This window comes from Peromyscus leucopus, chromosome 8b, assembly GCF_004664715.2.
Source record: "Peromyscus leucopus breed LL Stock chromosome 8b, UCI_PerLeu_2.1, whole genome shotgun sequence".
Taxonomy (NCBI): Eukaryota; Metazoa; Chordata; class Mammalia; order Rodentia; family Cricetidae; genus Peromyscus; species Peromyscus leucopus.
In genome coordinates this window covers 62,512,865-62,532,236 of record NC_051086.1, presented here as the reverse complement: position 1 = coordinate 62,532,236, position 19,372 = coordinate 62,512,865, and the positions used below count along the sequence as shown (strand labels likewise).

At 51.0% G+C, this 19,372-nt stretch overlaps 1 protein-coding gene across 5 annotated transcripts in view; it reads left to right on the top strand.

Moving 5' to 3' along the window:
• The first annotated feature begins 3,390 nt into the window (after nt 1–3,390).
• Ksr1 (kinase suppressor of ras 1) overlaps nt 3,391–19,372 on the top strand; it is a 136,950-nt gene continuing 120,968 nt past the window's right edge. For 3 of the 5 annotated variants that reach the window (XM_028866910.2, XM_028866909.2, XM_028866911.2), the window contains exon 1: nt 3,392–3,849. In XM_028866910.2, coding sequence (XP_028722743.1) covers nt 3,619–3,849 — 231 coding nt within the window. In that variant the 5' untranslated portion in view covers nt 3,392–3,618. Of the gene's footprint in view, nt 3,850–19,372 lie in introns of all 5 variants that reach the window. The other 2 variants (XM_028866908.2, XM_028866907.2) reach the window with 1 other exon arrangement.

Sequence of the window (19,372 nt, the reverse complement as noted above, 5' to 3'; positions counted from 1 at the left end):
AGCGAGGGAGTAAAAGTAAGTAAGTAAGTATGGCGGCACACTCCATACCAGGAACCCAAGATGAAAGGATCCCTATAGACTTGAGGCCAACCTGGAAACTACATAGCGAGTTCAAAGCCAGCCTCCATTATGTAGGGAGGCCTAACAGTTTCCCATATCCTTTCCATTTGCTCTTTCTCAACACACTGTGGAGTATGTCAACTTTCTGCCCTTGGGCCTTTGCCTGGAGTGGTGCTGTCCTGGAGAACCACGTGCACAGCTTCATCTCCCGATTCCGATCTCTGTTCAGCTGAGTGTGGTGGCACACACTTGTCCTATCACTGGGGAGGGAGAGGCAGGAGGATCAGGAGATAAAAGTCACACCCTAAGCTACATAGTGAGTGGGAGTCTTGGATGCATGAGACCCTACCTCAAAAACAAAACAAAAGTAATTAACAGGCTGGAGAGATGGCTCTGTGGTTAAGAGCATGACTGCTCTTCCAGAGGGCCTGGGTTCAGTTCTCAGCACCCACATGGCAGCTCATGACTGTCTGTAACTCCAGCTCCAGGGGACCTGACACCCAGGGCAAAACACCAATGCACATAAGATAAAAATAAATTAATTAAAAAAGAATAGTGAAAAGAAATAACAAATCTCAGCTCTGTAATCAGAGTTCTTTCTTGACTACACTTCTTTCTTTATAGCGCCCAACACTCACTGAATTTATTTGGGTAATGTATTGTTGACCTGTGTGTGTGTGTGTGTGTGTGTGTGTGTGTGTGTGTGTTTCATTTAGAGTTATTTTTATCTTTACTTACGTCTATGTACGTGTGTGAACGTATGCATATGCCACATGTGGTCAGGTGCCCAAGGATAGCAGCAAGAGGCTGGCACTTGTCTAGTCTGTAGCCCTGCTGGTGCCGCCATGGTGGCATGGGTAGGCATGAATGCCACAGACCATAGGACAGCAGGGTCCCAGGAGCTGGTGGGATGTCTCAGTTGGTAAAGTGCTTGCCATGTGAGCCTGAGGACCAAAGTCTGATGCCCTCACACCCATGTAGAAGGTGGGGCAGCAGTGCATGCCTGCATTTCCCGAGACCTGTTAGCTAACTAGTCTAGCAGAACTGGCTACCCCCAGGTTCAGTAAGAGACCCTGCCTCAAAACAATAAGGTGGGGAGTGACTGAGAAGTCTAGTCCATCTACCTTCTGCACTGTGACTTCCTTTCTTTCCTTTTGTATATTGTTTTTTTATTAAGAAATTTTCTGTTCATTTTACATACCAACCACAGATACCTCTCTCCTCTCTCCCCCTGCCCCCCAGCTTTTCTCCCCACCTTACCCCCACTCCCACTTCCTCCAAGGCAAGGCCTCCCATAGGGAGTTGGCAGAACCTGGTACATTCAGTTGAGGCAGGTCCAAGCCCCTCACCCTGAACCAAGGCTGAACCCACCATAGGTACTGGGTTCCAAAAAGCCCACTCATGCACCAGGGACAGATCCTGATCCCACTGCCAGGGGGCCCTTAAACAGGTCAAGCTAAACAGCTGTCCTGCACTGTGACTTCTTAAAGCATGGTATCCACACTAGCAGCATCAGTACCACCCAAGAATGTGCTAGAAACGCAAATTCTCAAGACCCAGTCTCGGATCTATGGATCAGGAAACTACAGGCTCTGGGGCTATCATCCAAGGATAAACAAGCCCTCTGGCTGATTGTGATGCTTGCTCAAGCTTGAAAAAGCACCGTCCCAGTTTTATTTCAGGGTAAATGCAGGGTCTGGAGTGGGGCTAAGGTGAAAGTCAGGGCTGGGGGATTGGTAAGTACAGCACAGGGCGCTTGTTCATGCCGAGGGGGATTGCTGTATCATCCTCATTCTTTAGACAGGGTCTCACTATACAGCTTAGGCTGGTCTCAAGTGAGGAATCCTCCTGCCTCAGCCTCTAGAGTGCTGGCATTATAGATATAAGCTACCACACCTTGCTGTAACAGTGATTTTGTTTTGCTGTGTTAGGTTCATCTTATTGTATGTGTTTGAGTGTTTTGCCTGCATGTATGTATGTGCACCATGTGACTACTTGGTGCCTACATAGCTTAAAAGACTTCAGAGACCCTAGAACTGGAGTTATAGGTGGATTGTGAGCTATTGGCTGGATCCTCTGCAGGAGCAAGTGCTCTTAACTGGAGAGCCATCTCTCCACCACACCACTTTCCCTTTGAGGCAAGACCTGACTAGATAGAAATATGACCCAAGCTGGTCTTGAATTTACTATGTAGATCTAGGTTGGTCTTGAACTCATGGAGATCCTCCTGCCTCTGCCTCTGGAGTGCTGGAATTAAACATGTGTGACACCACACTTGGTTTCATTTTCCCTTTTTAAAAAAAATTGGTAGATGAGACAGACTGATAGGAGAGGAGAGTGAACAGGTGTGGCGAGGCTTAAATGCTGGGTTGGGAAGTACTGGGAAATACCACCGCTGTAGCCACTGACTGCTTGGGTTCAGGATTTCATTCAGGAAGTCTGAGTTTAGCAAGGAGCTAGCGTTTATACATGACCACAGATGCCAATAATTAATCTGGGTGCTGTGCAAACATAATCTCCCTTTTAGAAACCCGGGTTAGGTGGCTGTGACCTCTTCTGATGTGAAGGGGAAACCCGGAGAAGAGCCATTTGCCTAAGTTCACATAACAAGCAGTGGAGTGGTGGAAATCAAATTTGAACTCAGGTTCTCTCTGCTCCGAAAACTCTTAGAAGTGTTTAACTAATTAATGTGCTGTCCACGTGTCATCTGCAGGGTATGAGATTCTAAACTTACTTTGTTGAGTAAATGGAACGCAGAAGAAAGTCCTTTCTCCTTGCCTGTCCATTAACTTTAGTATAGACCGTTCAGGGTCAAGGTCTATGCGAACACAAGCACAACTCAGGGTCAAGTGTTGTGAGAACTAGATGTGGGTGGGGGGTGGAGGTGTTCTTTCCCCTTTCCTTCGATAGTGCTGGGGAATTAAACCTAGGGCCTTATGATTGCCAGGCAAATGTTCTGCCGCTGAGCTACATCCTTAGCGCATTCCCATACAATATCCCACTTTACAGGGCTCATCTGAGTGTGAACCATCAGCCCCTGCCCCACCCCATTCGCCAGTCGTGGGAAGCTACTCATATGTGTGCGCTTGCGTGTGTGAGAAGGTGGTAGTAGGTGGAAAATGGGAGTGAAGGAACTGAGGAGGATGGGGAACCAGGCTCCCAAGACCACGATGCGCAGGAATTGGAGCAGGCGCAGAGGATCCCCCTCCTAGGCGGCAGGCGGGGCCAGAGTGCGGGCGGGGCCCCGAGGGCGCGGGCCAGGAGGCAGACGGCGCGGCGCGGACTACAAGTCCCAGCACGCCCCGCGGCCTCGATCCGGCCCCCGCGGCCGCTTAAAGGCTCCGGCAACCGCAGCCGTCGGGTCGCGGAGGCTTTCGCTTTGCCGCCGCGTTTGGGCGGCGGGAGGAGCGGACTGGGCGGCCGGCTCTTAGGACTTCAGGATCTGGCGGCGCCGAGGGGGCGCTTTTAGTGCAGCCCTCCCGGTTCAAGGCTCTTTTGCCGAGGCGCCCGTGCTCCCGGGCTCCTCGCCTCGGCTCCCCGCGGCCCCGATGCCGAGGCATGGATAGAGCGGCGTTGCGCGCGGCGGCGATGGGTGAGAAGAAGGAGGGCGGTGGCGGGGGCGCCGCGGCGGCCGCGGACGGGGGCGCAGGGGCCGCGGCCAGCCGGGCGCTGCAGCAGTGCGGTCAGCTGCAGAAGCTCATCGATATCTCCATCGGCAGTCTGCGCGGGCTGCGCACCAAGTGCTCTGTGTCCAACGACCTCACGCAGCAGGAGATCCGGACCCTGGAGGTAAGGGGCCGCGGCGCTCGTGATCCCGATCCGGCTGTGCCCCGGGAGCCGCCCCGCTGCTTTCCTTCCCGAGTTGCATCCTGCAGCCGGGTCTGCTGGCTAGAGTCTTCCTCCCTTGCCTGAGCTCGCTGATGCGGTGGCTTGAGGACCTACGACCAGCGCTCACCTTGGAAAGATTTGGGGGAAGGGGTGTTATAGTGGGGGCCTGGATGGAGGCTCTAGAACCCGCGTGCCGGGTAGGATGCTCGCGGGCATCCCACTGCAAACCCCTCTCCGCCCTCACTCCATTTCCAGTGCCCATAGTAGTCATTGTCCCACTGAATCACGCGCTGGACTTTTCTCGGTGTGCTTAAGCCCGGTAGCGTGGGCTGGGGTGATGGGGGGACGTCCCCTGAAGTGTGAGCGTCGCCCGGTGGCACTGACTTTCCCTCACTACCCACTCTTTTTGTCCTGTTTCCTTTCCTTTCCACCAGGTCTTGTCTGCCACTTTTCAAAAAGTGTTTGCTGAAACAGCATTTTTGCTGTTGAGGCGTTGGGGTGCTTTTCTTTCGCGATGTCATAGCAGTTCACTGCTTAATTGAAATTACCCATTGACTTCCCCACGCCACCCCAAACGTTGGGCTTTGGCCTAGGGAGGATTATACCGGGGAAGGGAACCTTTGGTAAGAACACACTACTTAAGGGGGGGGGGGTTGCTGACAGATGACCTGGAGTGCGATGAAAAATAAGATGTGTGAGCTGTCTTCTCTCAAATTATAGCTGGGAAGTGCAGCATTAAAAGGATTTGGAAGGACCAGCCAGCAAGGTGGTTGGGATTTCAGAAGGGGGAGCTCCCCCACCCCTTACATACTGGAGGAAAAACTAGTGCCTTCCCAGCACACTTGCAGGGACGGGAAGACCTTTGAAAGTTCAGGGGTCAGTTAATAGCTCTGTCCTGAAGAAGGGTCTTTCCTCGCTTGGCATTGTCTTATCTGCGCTCCTGTAGGTCTGAGGATGTCTGTTTTATTAGATATGTGATCTCACACACACACACACACACACACACACACACACACACACACACACACAAAACGTTGCTAATTGCATCTGCCAGCTGTCATAAAGCCAGCCAGTGATTGCTGTAATTATTACAAGACCAGTCCTCCCTCCTTCACACCACAAGCCTGAATTCTTGTTTGATCCAAAATGCTCAGGGTGACTCTCCCTTAGCTGTATTTTCAGAAAAGTCACAAAGCCAGGGACACTGGGAGACTCCAACCAGGGCTGGCTATTATTATTGTTTTTTTGTTACAGTTGCTATAGCAGGACCGACCAGGGCTTTGCTTAAAAAACAAACCCACAAAGCTCTGCACTGGGCTTTTCTGCATGTGGATTTCTTGAACACAGCTGAGTGTGTGTGCCCCACAAAGTTCAGTGTTGAAGCTGAGACAATAGGAGGCCTGTGTGTCTTAGTTCCGGGGTCTTGTCCAGCAGTGTATGTCTTGAGCTGTTTGTAGATGTAACCAACCGTCTTATTAAATAAGAAACCCAGAACCAATGCAAAGAAGAAAGCCAAGATGCGTTGTTGGGCAGAGAGAATGTTCTGTGTTGGCCTCCTTTGGTCCTCCCCATGTCCCTTTGAGGTGCTCCTGAATCCCAGGGTGTATGGAGAATGGCTTACTCTTTATTCTCTGCCAATTTTCTTTGTTTTCTAATGTTGACAAAGTTGTGGCATTTAGGATACCCCAGAGCCTCCAGCTGTTAGGCCTCTCAGCTGTTTAGGCAGCAGCCTCCCTACTGGGTGCATTGTGAGGTCATCCCTGGTGGTATTCAAAGGCCCAGGGGTCATGTGCAGTATGAACAGGACACATGCCCTGTTCTTTGCAGTGTATTTGAAGGGTCTTTCTGGTCCCTGAAAAGACAAGACTTTGGGTGACATTTCAAATGGGAATTTTGACCTCGGAACTGGTTCCCTGGGACTGTTACCAGCTAGTTTGGGTGAATCACTTCATCCCTGGGGCCTCAGCTTCCCCATCTGCTTGGAAGAGGTTGGGTGGTTCCCTTCAGGCTGTTTCTGAAAAGCTCTGCATTCTGTTGTGGTTTAGACACACACACACACACACACACACACACACACACTCAGTTGGGTTGAGTTAAACATTTGTATATGCTCTTCTGTGTAGATGTCCCTGTTTAAGAACAGCACTAAAAACCAGATGTACTGGACAGCTTGTGTAGGAGCTGCCTTTCCTCTTGTGAGCATCTTGACCGCCGGTGTGCTGGGGAACAGAAGGCCCACACAGCTTTGTAGTTGGTCCTGTTTCTGTCGACCTTGGGCAAGCTTGATAACTTCTCCTCTCAACCTTCCCCTCTGTAAAGTGGAGACGGAGTGCTTTCAGCTGTAGGGTCTGATGGAGTCTGTCTGCCCTGCTACCAAAAGTCCAGCTATAAACTTTCTGGTTGGGGCCTGGCGACATCGATGTACAGGGTGCCTTTAGGAGAAGAAGCACATAGAATTGATTTTCCCCAGGTGATGGCTGGAGGCAATCCCAGAAGGCTGGATCAGGGCAGCTCACCCCAGCAGCATGTAGAAAGGCACCTAACTTGGGCTAGTCTCAATGTCCTCTTGAGTTTCTGATTTTTTTAAAGTGTTTCTATGTGACTTTATGTGCACCACATGTGTGCAGGAGCCTGAGGAGGCCAGAAGAGGGCATCAGATGCCCTGGAGCTGGAGTTGCAGGTTAACTGTCTGGTGGATGCCGAGAAATGAACTTGAATTCTGTGCAAGGGCAGGAAATTCTTTCAACTTTTTGTTGAGCCCCCTTTCCAGCCCCAGATTTCTGATTGTGTGTGTGTGTGTGTGTGTGTGTGTGTGTGTGTGTGTAACCTAGGGATAGGTCTTATGTAGCCTTGGCTGAACTCAGCATACAGATTAGGCTGGTTTTGAACTCGTGGCTAGTCTTCTGTCTCTGTCTCTTGAGTGCCAGGATCACAGGTGTCTGGTTAAAGAGCTTGGCTTATACAACTCTATCAGACTTCTGGCAGAATCTCAAGAGGCCCAGCCCACTTTGGCCCTTCTTAGCTAAAAACTCTTGATGAGAGCAACAGCGTGTGGGATTTCCCCTGTGAGACCCTGACCAGAGAGAGGCTGCTTGTGAAGGTCCCAGGTCATGATGATATGCTACCTGCTGATGACTTTGCTCTGTGGAGCAGTCCAGGTCGAAAAGGGAATTAAACCGGGTGGGGAGTGTAGCTCCGTGATAGAACACTTGCTTGGTATCCGTAAGACCCTGTGTTTAAATCTCCAGTACTACATTTAAGAGGAGGAGAAAGGAGCCAAGGTTTAATGTTCACCCCCTGCCTGCCCAGCAGTGTGCTGGCCTCCTCTCAACCTCTAAGGATTTACTGAAGCTCCACCAACTTCATCACACACATTTCCCCTGTCAAAAAGGAAAGGGCAGGCAGGAGACTTCTGGAATGAAGTTGTGGGGCTGTGTCATGGGGTAGAATCTCGTGCCCTGTCTCTGGCAGGCCCTCAAGAGGTCTGACCACTACTCCATGAAGCAAGGGGGGATGTTGTCACTCTCCAGCTGTGCCCATGGAGGGGCACCTGGCTTCTGTACAGCTGGGTCTGTTGGCCCCATCTGTGGGTTCCCTGTGGGTCCCCTCTGGGGGGAGATAGTGGTGTACAGTGCATTCACTCACGTTGTCTCATGCTTGTTCACATGGTTGGTGCTCTGGAGTCTGTTTCTTTTTGCCAGTGTACTAGTGCCTCCCACAAACAGGCTCGGTGTCTTGTCCCAGTTGCAGGGTCCCTCAAGGGCTTTCTTTGCTCATGAGTCCTTTCTGGAGAGAGGCTAAGAGAAGCAGTCATGGGACAGTCTCTGCTTTTGGTCACTTCCCTGAGCAGGTACCTTGGAGACTTTGCTGTGCTTGGAAAGCAGAGAGGCTTCATCCAGTGGGCTGGGCAGAGTTCAGAGTGTTCTTTCTGTGTTGGGACCCCTGGAATTCTCCAGTGGAACTACCAAGAGTGGGAGGATGTGTTCACTGGCCAGGCCTTCCGTAACTACTGATGTGCTGACGGTAATCCCAGCTGGTGGCTACCTGGACTCTGGTAGGTGGGGTCTTTGGATGTGAGGGGCATGTTCCATCTAAAGGGGTAACCAGGCAGGTGAACAGCAAGGCCTCCACTACCATGAATGGCAGAGAGCTTCGAGTGGGCCTTGAGTTAGGAATCCCGTAGAATCGGTCAGTCTGACTTACTGGTTCCATAGGAAACATCGCCAGAGCCTCGGTGACTGCTTCCAAGTCAGACTTCCCTAGAAGGATGCGACTAGAACCTGGTTCTCTTTTCCTAACCCAGGTAGTGTCTGGAGAGAATCATTCCTCTGCCTTGATTTTAACCTTTTGCCCGAGAAACTCCAGATATCACCAAAGGGACATGGAGCTGAGGGCCTGTGTCTTTTGGTGTCAACTTTCACCTTGGTGACCTTTAACCTGGGCAGACCCACTTCTCAACTGACCCTCAGAAGACGCCTAAGGAGGACGTGCTGTTTGTGAAGGCTGTGAGCCATGGAGGGCTGGATTGCCGCTGGCTGGAGGGAGACCTTATCGCGTCCGCACCCGGGGCCTGGAGGCCAGGGTTGCCGCCTGGGATAGAGACGGAACGCCTCCTGGCTGCAGGGCTCTTTCCTCTCTCAGACACCTGGTTTGGCTCATCATCCTGGGAAGCAGCATTCCATACCAGATGCTTCCCTGCCTGCCTGCTGGCTGTGGTCCAGAGAGGGAGCATGCACAAAGGTGCTGGCCTGTGGTGACACTGGCGGTGTCTGCAGATGTGTGGGAAGGTGACAAAGCCTCGGTTGGGTCCTTGGGCTGAGCTTTAAAATGGTTTCGTTACCTTGGTTTATCGACGGCGTGCTTGTGGAGGTCAGAGCACGGCTTGGTTGAGTCGGTCTTCTCCTTCTACCCCGTGGGTTCAGGGAATCAAACTCGGGTCATCAGGCTAGCTGAAAAAGCCCTTTTATTCCCCTGAGCCATCTTGCCAGCCCCCTGAGCTGTGGTTTTTGTTTTTGTTTTAAATGTCCTTGCAGGGCAGATTGTCTGTCCCGTTTTTTTTTACATTTAGTTCAGAGGGTGTTGGCCTTCACTTGGCGACTTTTCCTCTGGATAGACCCACTTCCCAAATGTCCTTCACAGGATGCCTAAGGAGGATGTCTGTGTGTGAAGGCTGTGAGCCAGGGAGGGCTGGGGACTTGGAGGCTGGGGTTGCGGCCCAGAGGAGGGATGGAATGCCTCCTAGCTGCAGGTGCACCAACGTTCATGGGAGTGACCTCCGCAATGAGAGCGTCCACATACGTGAGGAACATTCTTGAACGCGCTCCGTGTGAAGTCCTCCAGTAGCCCTTAACATATGCTTTCATACAGTGACCATTTTCTGCAGCCTGGGAGATTTCCAATTTGAAGATCGGGAAACGGGAGCTAGGAGAGCCAGAGAGCCTGAGTCAGTAGATAGTTGAGTCTGAGTTGACTGGTGTTGAACTTGCAGTGATCTTTCTGCCTCAGCATCCCCAGTGCTGAAAGTACAGGCGTGTGCCACCACACCACACCCTGGTCTTGGGAACTCCTGTTGCAACCTTGGCAGCTAGCTGCCTCTAGAAACACTGCTGTTGGGAGGGGTGGGAGAGGATTTGGTCAGCCATGAAGGACTGGCCCAGGATTGGCTCAATTCCAGCCCATTGAGTTGATGGGTGACTGCCCTGTCCAGCCTTTGAGTTTGAATGGTGGATGACTTCCCTCCCATTCAGCTCAGCACATTCTCAAAGCAGGAGGTGGGGCACCCAACCCTGCTGATTTCATTCTGAGAAAGGAGAAGCTGCTATGAGATCAACTTACTCAGAGATTTTTTTTTTCTTTTGTTTTTTTTTTTTTTTTTTTTTTTTTTTTTGAGACAGGGTTTCTCTATGCAGCTCTGGCTGTCCTAGAACTAGATATGTAGACAGGTTGGCCTTGAACCTGGAGATCCTCCTGCCTCTGCCTCCCCAGTGCTGGGACTGAAGGTGTGCACCACTGTGCCGAGCTCACTCAGTTTTGTTTTCTTTTTTAATGGTTATCTGTGTTATTCTTTCTGAGCAATTCTTGAGACAAAGAATATCTATCTAACTTGCTACTTTTAATTGCAGGTGCTTATGATACACATTAATACATGTTCCCTCTGCAAAAGGGAACCGTGCTAGATAATAGAAGAATCACCTATTATGCCGCCTGTCAGAGCCAAGCCCTGGGACCGTTTTTTTCCCCCCCTGACTCCTAGCTTTCTACTGTGCCTCTGCGTGGAAAGGTACATGCGTGTGCTTGCAGCGTGTGCCTTGTAGGTGTCTCTGCCTCAACATGTGCACGTTGCAGTGCCACCATGAGTGACCGTCATGCACCATGCCACACGTTCCTTTAACCAGATCCCAATTTTCTTCTTCTTCTTTTTTTTTCTTTTGGTTTTTTTGAGACAGGGTTTCTCTGTGTAGCCCTAGCTCTCCTGACACTCTCTCTGTAGACCAGGCTGCCCTCGAACTCATGGAGATCCACCTGACTCTGCCTCTGAGTGCTGGGATTACAGGCGTGTGCCATCACTGCCAGCCTATTCCAATTTTCAAAGCTGACTTTTATTTTATTTTTATTTTTTTTGACATGATGGCATATCTTGATGCAAGTAAGATTTTGCTGAATTAAAAATGTATGAATATATTTAGTATGTGTCTTTACATTAAAATTTTTTTATACATATGAGCGTTTTGCCTGCATGCATGTGTGTATGTGCACCATATATGTGCCTTGTGCTCTTAGAGGCCAGAAGAAAGTGTCAGGTTGCCTGAAATTGGAGTTAACAGATGTGTGAGCCACCATATAGATGCTGGGGATCAAACCCAGGTCCTCTGGAAGAGCAGCCAGTTCTTATTATTACTGGTTTTTGTTTTTGGTTTTTTGGTTTTTTGAGGCAGGGTTTCTCCATGTAGTTTTGGTGCCTGTCTTGCTTCTCGCTCCATAGACCAGGCTGGCCTCAAACTCACAGATCTGCTTGGCTCTGTCTGCCTCCCGAGTGCTGGGATTAAAGGCATGCGTCACCACTGCCCAGCGAGCAGCCAGTTCTTGTAACCACTGAGCCGAATCTTCAGCTATCCAGTGTCTGTCCATTTAAAGAAAATGTTTTTAAACACATTGATTTTTAAATTACCTTTCTTTATGTATGTGGATGTGTGGATGTGGGTGTGTGTGCCACAGTGTGTAAGCGAAGGTCAGATCACAACTTGTAGGAAGGAGTTGGTCCCAGGATCTAGCTCCGGTCAGCAGACTTGGCAGTAAGCACCTTTGCCTAAGTGGAGTACCTGTTAGGGAGAATTAACAGTGGTTAACAGAAGAGCCCTGAGCTGGGAGTCTCTCTCCTGAGTGACACCAGACAGCGCTTTGATCTTGACCGACTGACAGGGAAGACATAGACTTTGTCCTAAGGAGTTCCTAGGAGAGGAAGCATGGCCTGGCCTTCTCTGCTCCATCTAGTCGGAGGGGTCCTGGGGGTTGGGTGGGATTTTGGAGAGCTGTCTGAAGTATCCTGTGTAGGCCTGGCTCCGCCTGAATGGAGGATCCTTTCTATTTACACCACCACACCCAGACTGTCTGGTGTCTGACTGAATGGACTGTCTTTGGCCCCGACTCTGTTCTTTCACGGCTTGCTCACTGACAGCTAGCTCTCCTGCAAACCTTCCCTCCTGAGGAGCCTGGGGTATGAAACCTTCATGTACATGGTGTGTTTTTGTGATATCCAGCCTTGGTTTTGCTGTCAAGATAATCGTAATGACGTAGGCCTGATGACACTCGCTTTCAGTGCCAGCATTCGGAGAGGTGTTGGGGGTGGGGAGCGTCTCACAGTCAAGGCCAGCCTGGTCTCTAGGCTATAGTGTGAGTTCCAGGCTAGCCATGGGCTATGTGGTGAGGCCTGTCATGTGGCCTGCTCACTTTTCACTTACTCAGAGAAGCATAACTTTTTCCTTTTCTTTATCTTTTTCTGGATACTGGCCAAAAGCCTAAGCTTGCCTTCCTGCACACCCTGGGCTTCTCACCTGCTCCCCGAAGCACCCCCTCCGGTTCCTCCATTGCCGGACCTAACCGCTTCCTTGAAAGCGTAGTTTTCTCTCTTCATCTTCTCATCTCCCTCCTTCCAGCAGCTCCGGTGATTTATAACCCGCCTGTCTTGTTTTTCCTTTCACATTCTCATAAAATTGTCCTCGAGCTTAAAAAACGGAGGAAAGAAAGAGATATGATTTTTTTTTTCTAGTTGTTTCCAGATGTGGTAGGAGACCCCACAGCCACACAGGCAGCTTACCTCACATCTGCAGAGAGAAAACCCTCCCGATCAATATGATGCCAATACAAGCCTGCGGTTGGTGCTGTGTGGATGGTCGTTTCCGACATCCTCTTTGCTTCTTTTTCTATGCTAAAACCCAGGTGGAAATGCAGAGGCTTCCTCTGGGGCCGGCTACTGAGCCGAGAAAACTGTGTCATGGATTCTTAGGCATTGAAAAGACGTCTCAGTCTCGACGACCACCACCACCACCTCCACCCATCAAACCTGTGCGTTTGAACATGTCTGCGTTCTCTCTGTTCCGCTGTTGGTGGGCAGCAGAGCGTTTTTAACTGGGCAGATTGCCACGTCGAAGCCATTCTACTTGTATGCTGCCCCCCACCCCCACCCCTTCATTTTTCTGCCCTGGGAATAATGACAAGAATGAGCTAACACTTGAATTCACAGTTTTAAGGGGGGAAATGGGGAATAAAATATGCAGTACAGGAACCAGCCAGCTCTGATTAGGAAAAATGAATTTCCACACAGCACCAACTGCAGGCTTGTATTGGCAGGTTATTGATCGGGAGGGTTTGGCTTTCTGCAGATGTGAGGTAAGCTGCCTGCCTATGCGGTGGCGAGGTCTTCTACTGTATCTGAAGGCTTTGAAACCACCTTAGCTGATTAATTTGAGTTTTAGATTTTCCCCTCATTTTTAAAAGACAGTCTCTATCTAAATAACCCCCCTATTTAGCCCTCATTGCCTGGAACTTGCTGTTTCGACCAGGCGGTTCTCTAAGTTGCAGTGATCCTTCTGGAACCGTGGCCTCCTCTGTGCGGGAATTTCAGACCTATACCACCATGCCTGCCCCATGCAGAGAGAATTTCGTTATATATAAAAAAAAAAAGTTAGCAATCATTTTACGTTTATAAGGCTTATTATTTTATGTGTGTGTCTCAGTCACTGTTCTGTTGCTGTGAAAAGACACCATAACCAAGGCAGCTCTTAGAAGATTAAACATTGCGATGGGGGCTTGCTTACAGTTTTAGGGGATTAGTCCATTATCACCGTGGAGGGGAGGCATGGCAGGCGCGGTGCAGGAAAAGAGAGCTACATCCTGATCCACAGACAGAGAGAGGGGGGCAGGGTGTGTGTGTGTGTGTGTGTGTGCGTGTGCCTGGTATCTACAGAGGCCAGAAGACAGCATAGGATTCCCTGGAACTGGAGTTACAGGTGTTTGGGAGCTGATATGTGGGAGCTGGGAACTGAACCAGGGCCTCCCAGAAGAGCAGCCGGTGCTCTTAAACACTGGGCCATCACCCTCCAGCCCCAGTTACAGCCCATTTTAAAAAAAGTGATCTGAGTGTTCTCTGCCTCACTGGACAGCATCTTAGACTACTGTCCCTCTAAGCCTGGGGTCCCAAAAGGCTTGATTTGAGCCTTTTCCATACTGCAAGATGCTCCTCTGGAAGAGGGCTTTAAGTAGAGAATGTATTATGTTGGTTCCCTACCACCCACAACTTCAGAGGCTAAGAATTTGTTTTAAAGGTCCTGAGAAGTTCTGCAGGGCTTCCCTAAGGACTCCTCCAGGGCTTCTCCCCCAGCCCCCCCCCCACCCCCCAAGGAAAGAGACCAGAAACTGTAGGCCCAGGTGGAGCCAGTATTGGTTTTATTGTAGGTGTTTTATAAACTGTAGGTACAAGGCAGGGTTTGGGGGTGGCACGGAGCCCAAGCCCCAGTGGACTCAGCCATTGGGAGAAGTGGCCTTTTGTTGAGGACAGTGCTTGAGATTTGGTGGCAGGGGTCTCCTGGGCACTGCATCCTTCCACCATTGGAAGACAGAGAGGTCTGCCTGCCTGGGCATCCCGCCTCCCGCCCTCCCCCATTCCTGGTTGGCAGAAAACAAAGTGGGAGACATACAGATGGCTGTGGGTGCGTTTGAGCCTGGGGCTGGAGGGGAGGGGAAGGGCTGCAGACAAGGAATGCTTTTTCAAACAAAAAAGGAAATGCTGGCTCCGAAGGAGAGGAAAGGAAGCAGCTTCCTGTTGCTGGTGGTGGCTTTTTTGTGAGAGAGGCGGAGCCTTTTCTGTCCCCCTAGGCCCGAAGAAGCTGGCTGGGGCAGCCTCTCCAGCCTCTGCTCCCTCTCTGTTGCCTGAAGTGGCGGCGCCCCTCTTCCCCAGATCGCCAAGTCAGGTGGACATGGCGTTTTCTAAACCGCCCCTCAGTACCTGCTCTAACATGGATGTGTCACTGTAGCTGGCACTTTCCTGCCTGCTCACTCCCCTGGCCTCCTTGCTAGGAGCACTTTCTGGCGCATCCTCCTCACACCGGTGCGTGTGGCAGGCCCTCCCATCATCCTCTTCGGCAGGAAAGGAACCGAGGTGCAAGGAGCTTCAGTTGACTGGAGCGTGAGGAGTTGCGCAGCCCAGGATGTGCAGAGCTGTCATTTGAAGCTGGGTGGCCTTTTTGTTTTTGTTTTTGTTTTTTGGAGGCAGGGTTTCTCTGTGTTGTCCTGGCTGTCCTGGAACTTGCTCTGGAGACCTGGCTGGCCCTGAACTCAGAGAAATCTGCGTGCTCTGCCTCCCTAGTGCTAGGATTAAAGGCCTGTGCCACCACTGCTTGGCTTTTTTTTGGGGGGCGGGGGGAAGGACAGAGCCTCAGCTTAGGTTAGCTTCAAACTCACTTTGTAGCTGAAGATGACCTTGAACTTTTCCTTCTTCCACCTCCCAAGTGCAGGGATTATAGGCCTGTGCAATGCAGCTTAATTAAAAAAAAAAGCTTTGTGTGTGTGTGTGTGTGTGTGTGTGTGTGTGTGTGTGTGTGTGTGTACATGCACCAGGGAGCGCGTCAGTTTTCTCCTTTACGTGGTTTCCTAGGATTGAACTTGGGTCTTCAAGCTTGCACAGCACGTGCTTTACTCCTGAGCTATCTTGTCATCTCAGCCTTTTTGTTTGTTTCTTATTTTAGTTTTGTCTTTAATTGTGTGTCTGTGTCTGTGTGTGCAAGTGTGCAAGTGAGTGCAAGCGCCTGTGGAGGCCAGAGGCACCAGGTCCCCCTGGAGCTGCAGTTACAAGTAGTTGTGAGTGAGTCTCTTGACACGGGAGCTGGGAATTGAACTTGTGTCCTTTGAAAGAACACCCGAAGATGCCTTTTAACCACCGAGCCATCTCTCCACCCCTTGTTTGACACAAGATCTCTGCACTGGAGCTCAGGCTGGCCTCTGAACTCAAGGTAGTCCTCTGTCTCAGCCCCTGAGTTCTGGGATTACAGGTGCCTACCACCGTGCTTAGCTATGTGTTTTTAAACTTCATTGTGGAAATATTCAAACATGCAAAGGTAGAGAGAAGGATGTGTTGAAGGACACCCCCCACCCCCAACCCCCTACCCCCATACACACCTCGTAGTGATTCTCCACCAGAGGAAGCTTCTACAGGAAGCAGCTTTGGCCAGTCTTGGTCATCAGCCTTGTTCCCTCTCTGAGGAAGCCCACTTGTGAAGTGGTAGCCCAGGCAGGGCTTCGCCTGTATCCCTTGACCAGGAGGGCTCTCCATCCCACGATCCCCAAGCTTGTCCCAGGCTCTCCATCCCACGATCCCCAAGCTTGTCCCACTCTGCTCTGTCAGTCCTGCCATCTCCCACTCTAGCCAGGTCCTTTAGTAATGGAGGACTTCTTTATTCTCAGGGCTCTCCTCCTGCCCCAAGACCTAGCTGGGATCCTATAATCACACTGAGTGTGGTCTGTGAGGTACCTGGATGGCCTGTCCACTCTTTTCCATGGTGCAGGCACATTTTCTTACTTTTCCTTCCCTGTCATTAGGTAGATGAGGGCGCTTTAACATACACGGATTAAGTGCCCCAAAGCTGTGGCACTTCATGGTGGATGTTGTCTTCTGCTCATCCCTGCTGGTTTAGACTGGCTGAGTGAGATCCAAGACCCAGCCGGAGCTTCCTTGGCCTCTGCAGGTCTGTGTCTTGGCTCCGCCTGGTTTTTCCAGAAGCCAGGTTTTGCTGACTGCTCTCTCATGGCTTTTCTCGGGGTCTTTGGACAACCACAGTGGCTCGCTTTTGGTCCTGTAGGTTTCTGCTGCGTTCCGCAGTGTCTCAGGTGCTGTGTTGTCCTTTTTGACTGTTGGACATTTCTGAGCTCAGCCTCTCAGACACAGACAGGCATGATGTCCTTATGGGAAGGGCCACTCTGGGGATACAGGGTATGCATGGGCTTTGGGGCCAGTGTGACAGAGTCATTTCCTGACTCCTTCCTATCTCTGACCTCAGGCAAGTTGCTCAGCTCTCTGTGTAGTTGTGTTTTTTTCTTTCTGATAGATAAGGAGAGTGCAAAGCTATTTTGGACATTTGTGAGAACTTACCCAGATGCAGAGGGTTCATGGCACAGCATGCAGTATTTAAGAAGAAATTCAACGCACATACACGTTTCCTTGCTCAGCATCAATGAACCTTTTGCAGGCTCGGGGACGGAACCTAGGGCCTCACGTAAGATAGACAAGCGCTTTCCTAATGAGCGACATTGGCAATGGTGTCTTTTCACTTTTTCAGTTTTGAAACCCGGACTTTCAGTCACCCAGGCTGACCTTCGGGTGACTCTGTAGCAGGCCTTGAACTTGTCAACCACGGTCTCTAGAGTAGCTGGGATTTCAGGACTAAGCCAGCAGGCCTGGCTTCTGCTTAGCATTATTTTAAAGCACACTACCTTTCCACGTTCCCTCCGGTCTTGTCATTTTAACTGCTGTGTCACACTTCTCACGGTAGCGGCGGCGGTGGTGGCGGCGGCGGCGCTGCCGCCTGCCAGAGTGTTGCCGCTGTTTTTGGACATTTCGGTTGTTTCCAGAATCCTGCTGTTTCAACAGTGTGACTGGAGTCAGCCTCTCCGAGCACCTCTGTTGTTCCTGCTCTGAACTCATTTCCTTAGGATACTTCCCAGGAGTGGAAATCTTAGGTTGAAGAGCCTGGAGTGTCTGTGTTGTGTGCCCCTCCCAACCCCCCATGGCTGTCAATCATGGCCTTAAACTGTTAATCCTTCTGCCTCCACCCCCGAGGTTGGGAGTTCGGGGCGTGCGCCAGCTCCCAGTTCTCTTCTTTGTTTTCTAATCCATTTATTTGTGCATTTCTTCCCATACCCTCTATTAAACCTCTTTTGGTCCCGTTAGATCATTCTTTATCTTGCATTTGCTTTTTATTTCTCACCTGTGCGTTCATTCAGTATTTATTGAGCAGCTGCTGTGTGCCGAACGCTCCCTTAGACACTGGGAAAGCCTAGCAGGGAAGGCTGGGCGGGACCTCTCTGGTGGGAGGAGACACAGTAAGCCAGGGACCGAGAGGAGTGGGAAGTGGGCAGAGAGGAGGTGTGTGTGTGTGTGTGTGTGTGTGTGTGTGTGTGTGTGTGTGTGTGTGTGTGTGTGTGTGTCCTGGAACAAGAATGCCTCCGCAGCTGGGAAGAGGGTCTAGGCAGACAGACTGTCCTGTGTGGTAGCCTTGAGGCCGGACTGGGTACTTGAGGCCGGACTGGGTACTTGGGGCACAGTGGCAGCAGGGAGGGGGGTTTCCTCCCCACGCATCTCCTCAGCCCTCTCCTGGACACTGCGCTGTGGCATGGCGCGAACCTGTCTGCGAGGTGTATTGACTCTAACAAGTTGGCTGGCTGGGCAGGGGCATGTGAGGCTGAGTAAACCCGCAGGGGGTGTCAGTGAGGTGCGAAGGAGGTTGAGGCTCCCCAGGCTGCCTGGCTGACTCATTTCTGCACCGAGGTGTGTAAGGTCTTGGGAAATGCACCTGGTGCTGCCAGCCCTCACCGTGGGGACGAGAGTATGGTCCCAGCCCAACTGGGGGCGCCTTGGACCTCTGCCAAGGGAGGAGCTGGGAACTGAGGTGGCCAGCTCTGATGCAGGGCTGCGGAGACCAGGTGTGGTTTATCTGGCACCCGCTTATGGGAAACAGTGCCTAAGAAGACGTGGGAAACCCCCTGAGCTGCCCCATCTTTACGAAGACTTTGGCATTAGCTCCTGCCAGGAGGGTGGGCCTGGGCGTTGTGTTCTGCTCCTCTCCCCTCCTCCTTTCCTCTCCTCCTCCTCTTCTTCCCTTCCCCCCACCTAGGGTTTGATGCATGCTGGGCAAGTATTCTGCAATTGAACTGTATCTCTAGCCCTTGGTCTTCTAAGATAGGAGCTTGCTGTATAGATCAGGCTGGGCTTGAATTCTTGACCCTCTTACCGATGCCTCCTGAGTGCTGGGATTAGAGGAGGGTCCTGCCACCTCTGGCTTGACATTGTATTGTTTTTCTTGGCTTTCTTTCCTTAGGGTGGGCAAAGAAGGAGTGTGAAATCTGAGTGGATGGATGCTTCAAAATGTCTTTTATCTTTTTTTATTTTTTATTTTTTTATTTTTTGAGCCAGGATCTTATGTATCCCAGGCTGGCCTTGAACTTGCTATGTAGATGATCTTGAACTTCCAATTCTCCTGCTTCTACCTCTTAAGTGCTGGGGTTATAGGGGTGCCCCACCATGCCTAGTTTTTATGGTGCTGGGAATCCAACCCAAGGCTTCATGCATGTTAGGTTAAGCATTCTATCAACTGAGCCATAGTCCCAAACCCTTCAAAATCTTTTTCGGACAGCCTGGAATGTATTCATCTGGAGAGCTGCAGGTTTCATGCAGTTCTGGGGAACTGGCCGGTGGAAGAGGCTGGCCATTGTTTTGTTTGGAGGGTCCTGAAAGGCTCATAAGCTCTGTTGTAGTGAGTAGGGCCAGGGTTGGTCAGAGTTAACCAGCTCCCAAAGCTCCCTGCATGGGAGTTTGTCACTAAATGGACAGGAAGGCCGGATCCTGGAAGGAGGAGAATTTGGGCTCCCTGTTCACCCCACAGTGAGGGCCAGCCTGAGATGGATCTGACTGATTTTGACACAACACACTTTTCCCAGGAGTTCTCTGAGTGAATTTTGGAGTCATGATAACTCTGTGCGTCCACCTTGTGGATCAAGAAATCAGGCTTGAGGGCACGGGTGGAGTCTAGAGTTGCCTGGATTTATACTGCTGTATTCTACTGCACCCTTCAGGAATCTGCCTCACCTTGGGTCCTATTTTGGGCTTTGGGAACTGGTGGGATCATTCAGTGGGTAAAGGCGCTTGCTGCCAAACCTGACTCCCGAGTCTGATCCTCAGAACCCACATGGTGGAAGAGGAAAACCGACTCCCGGAAAG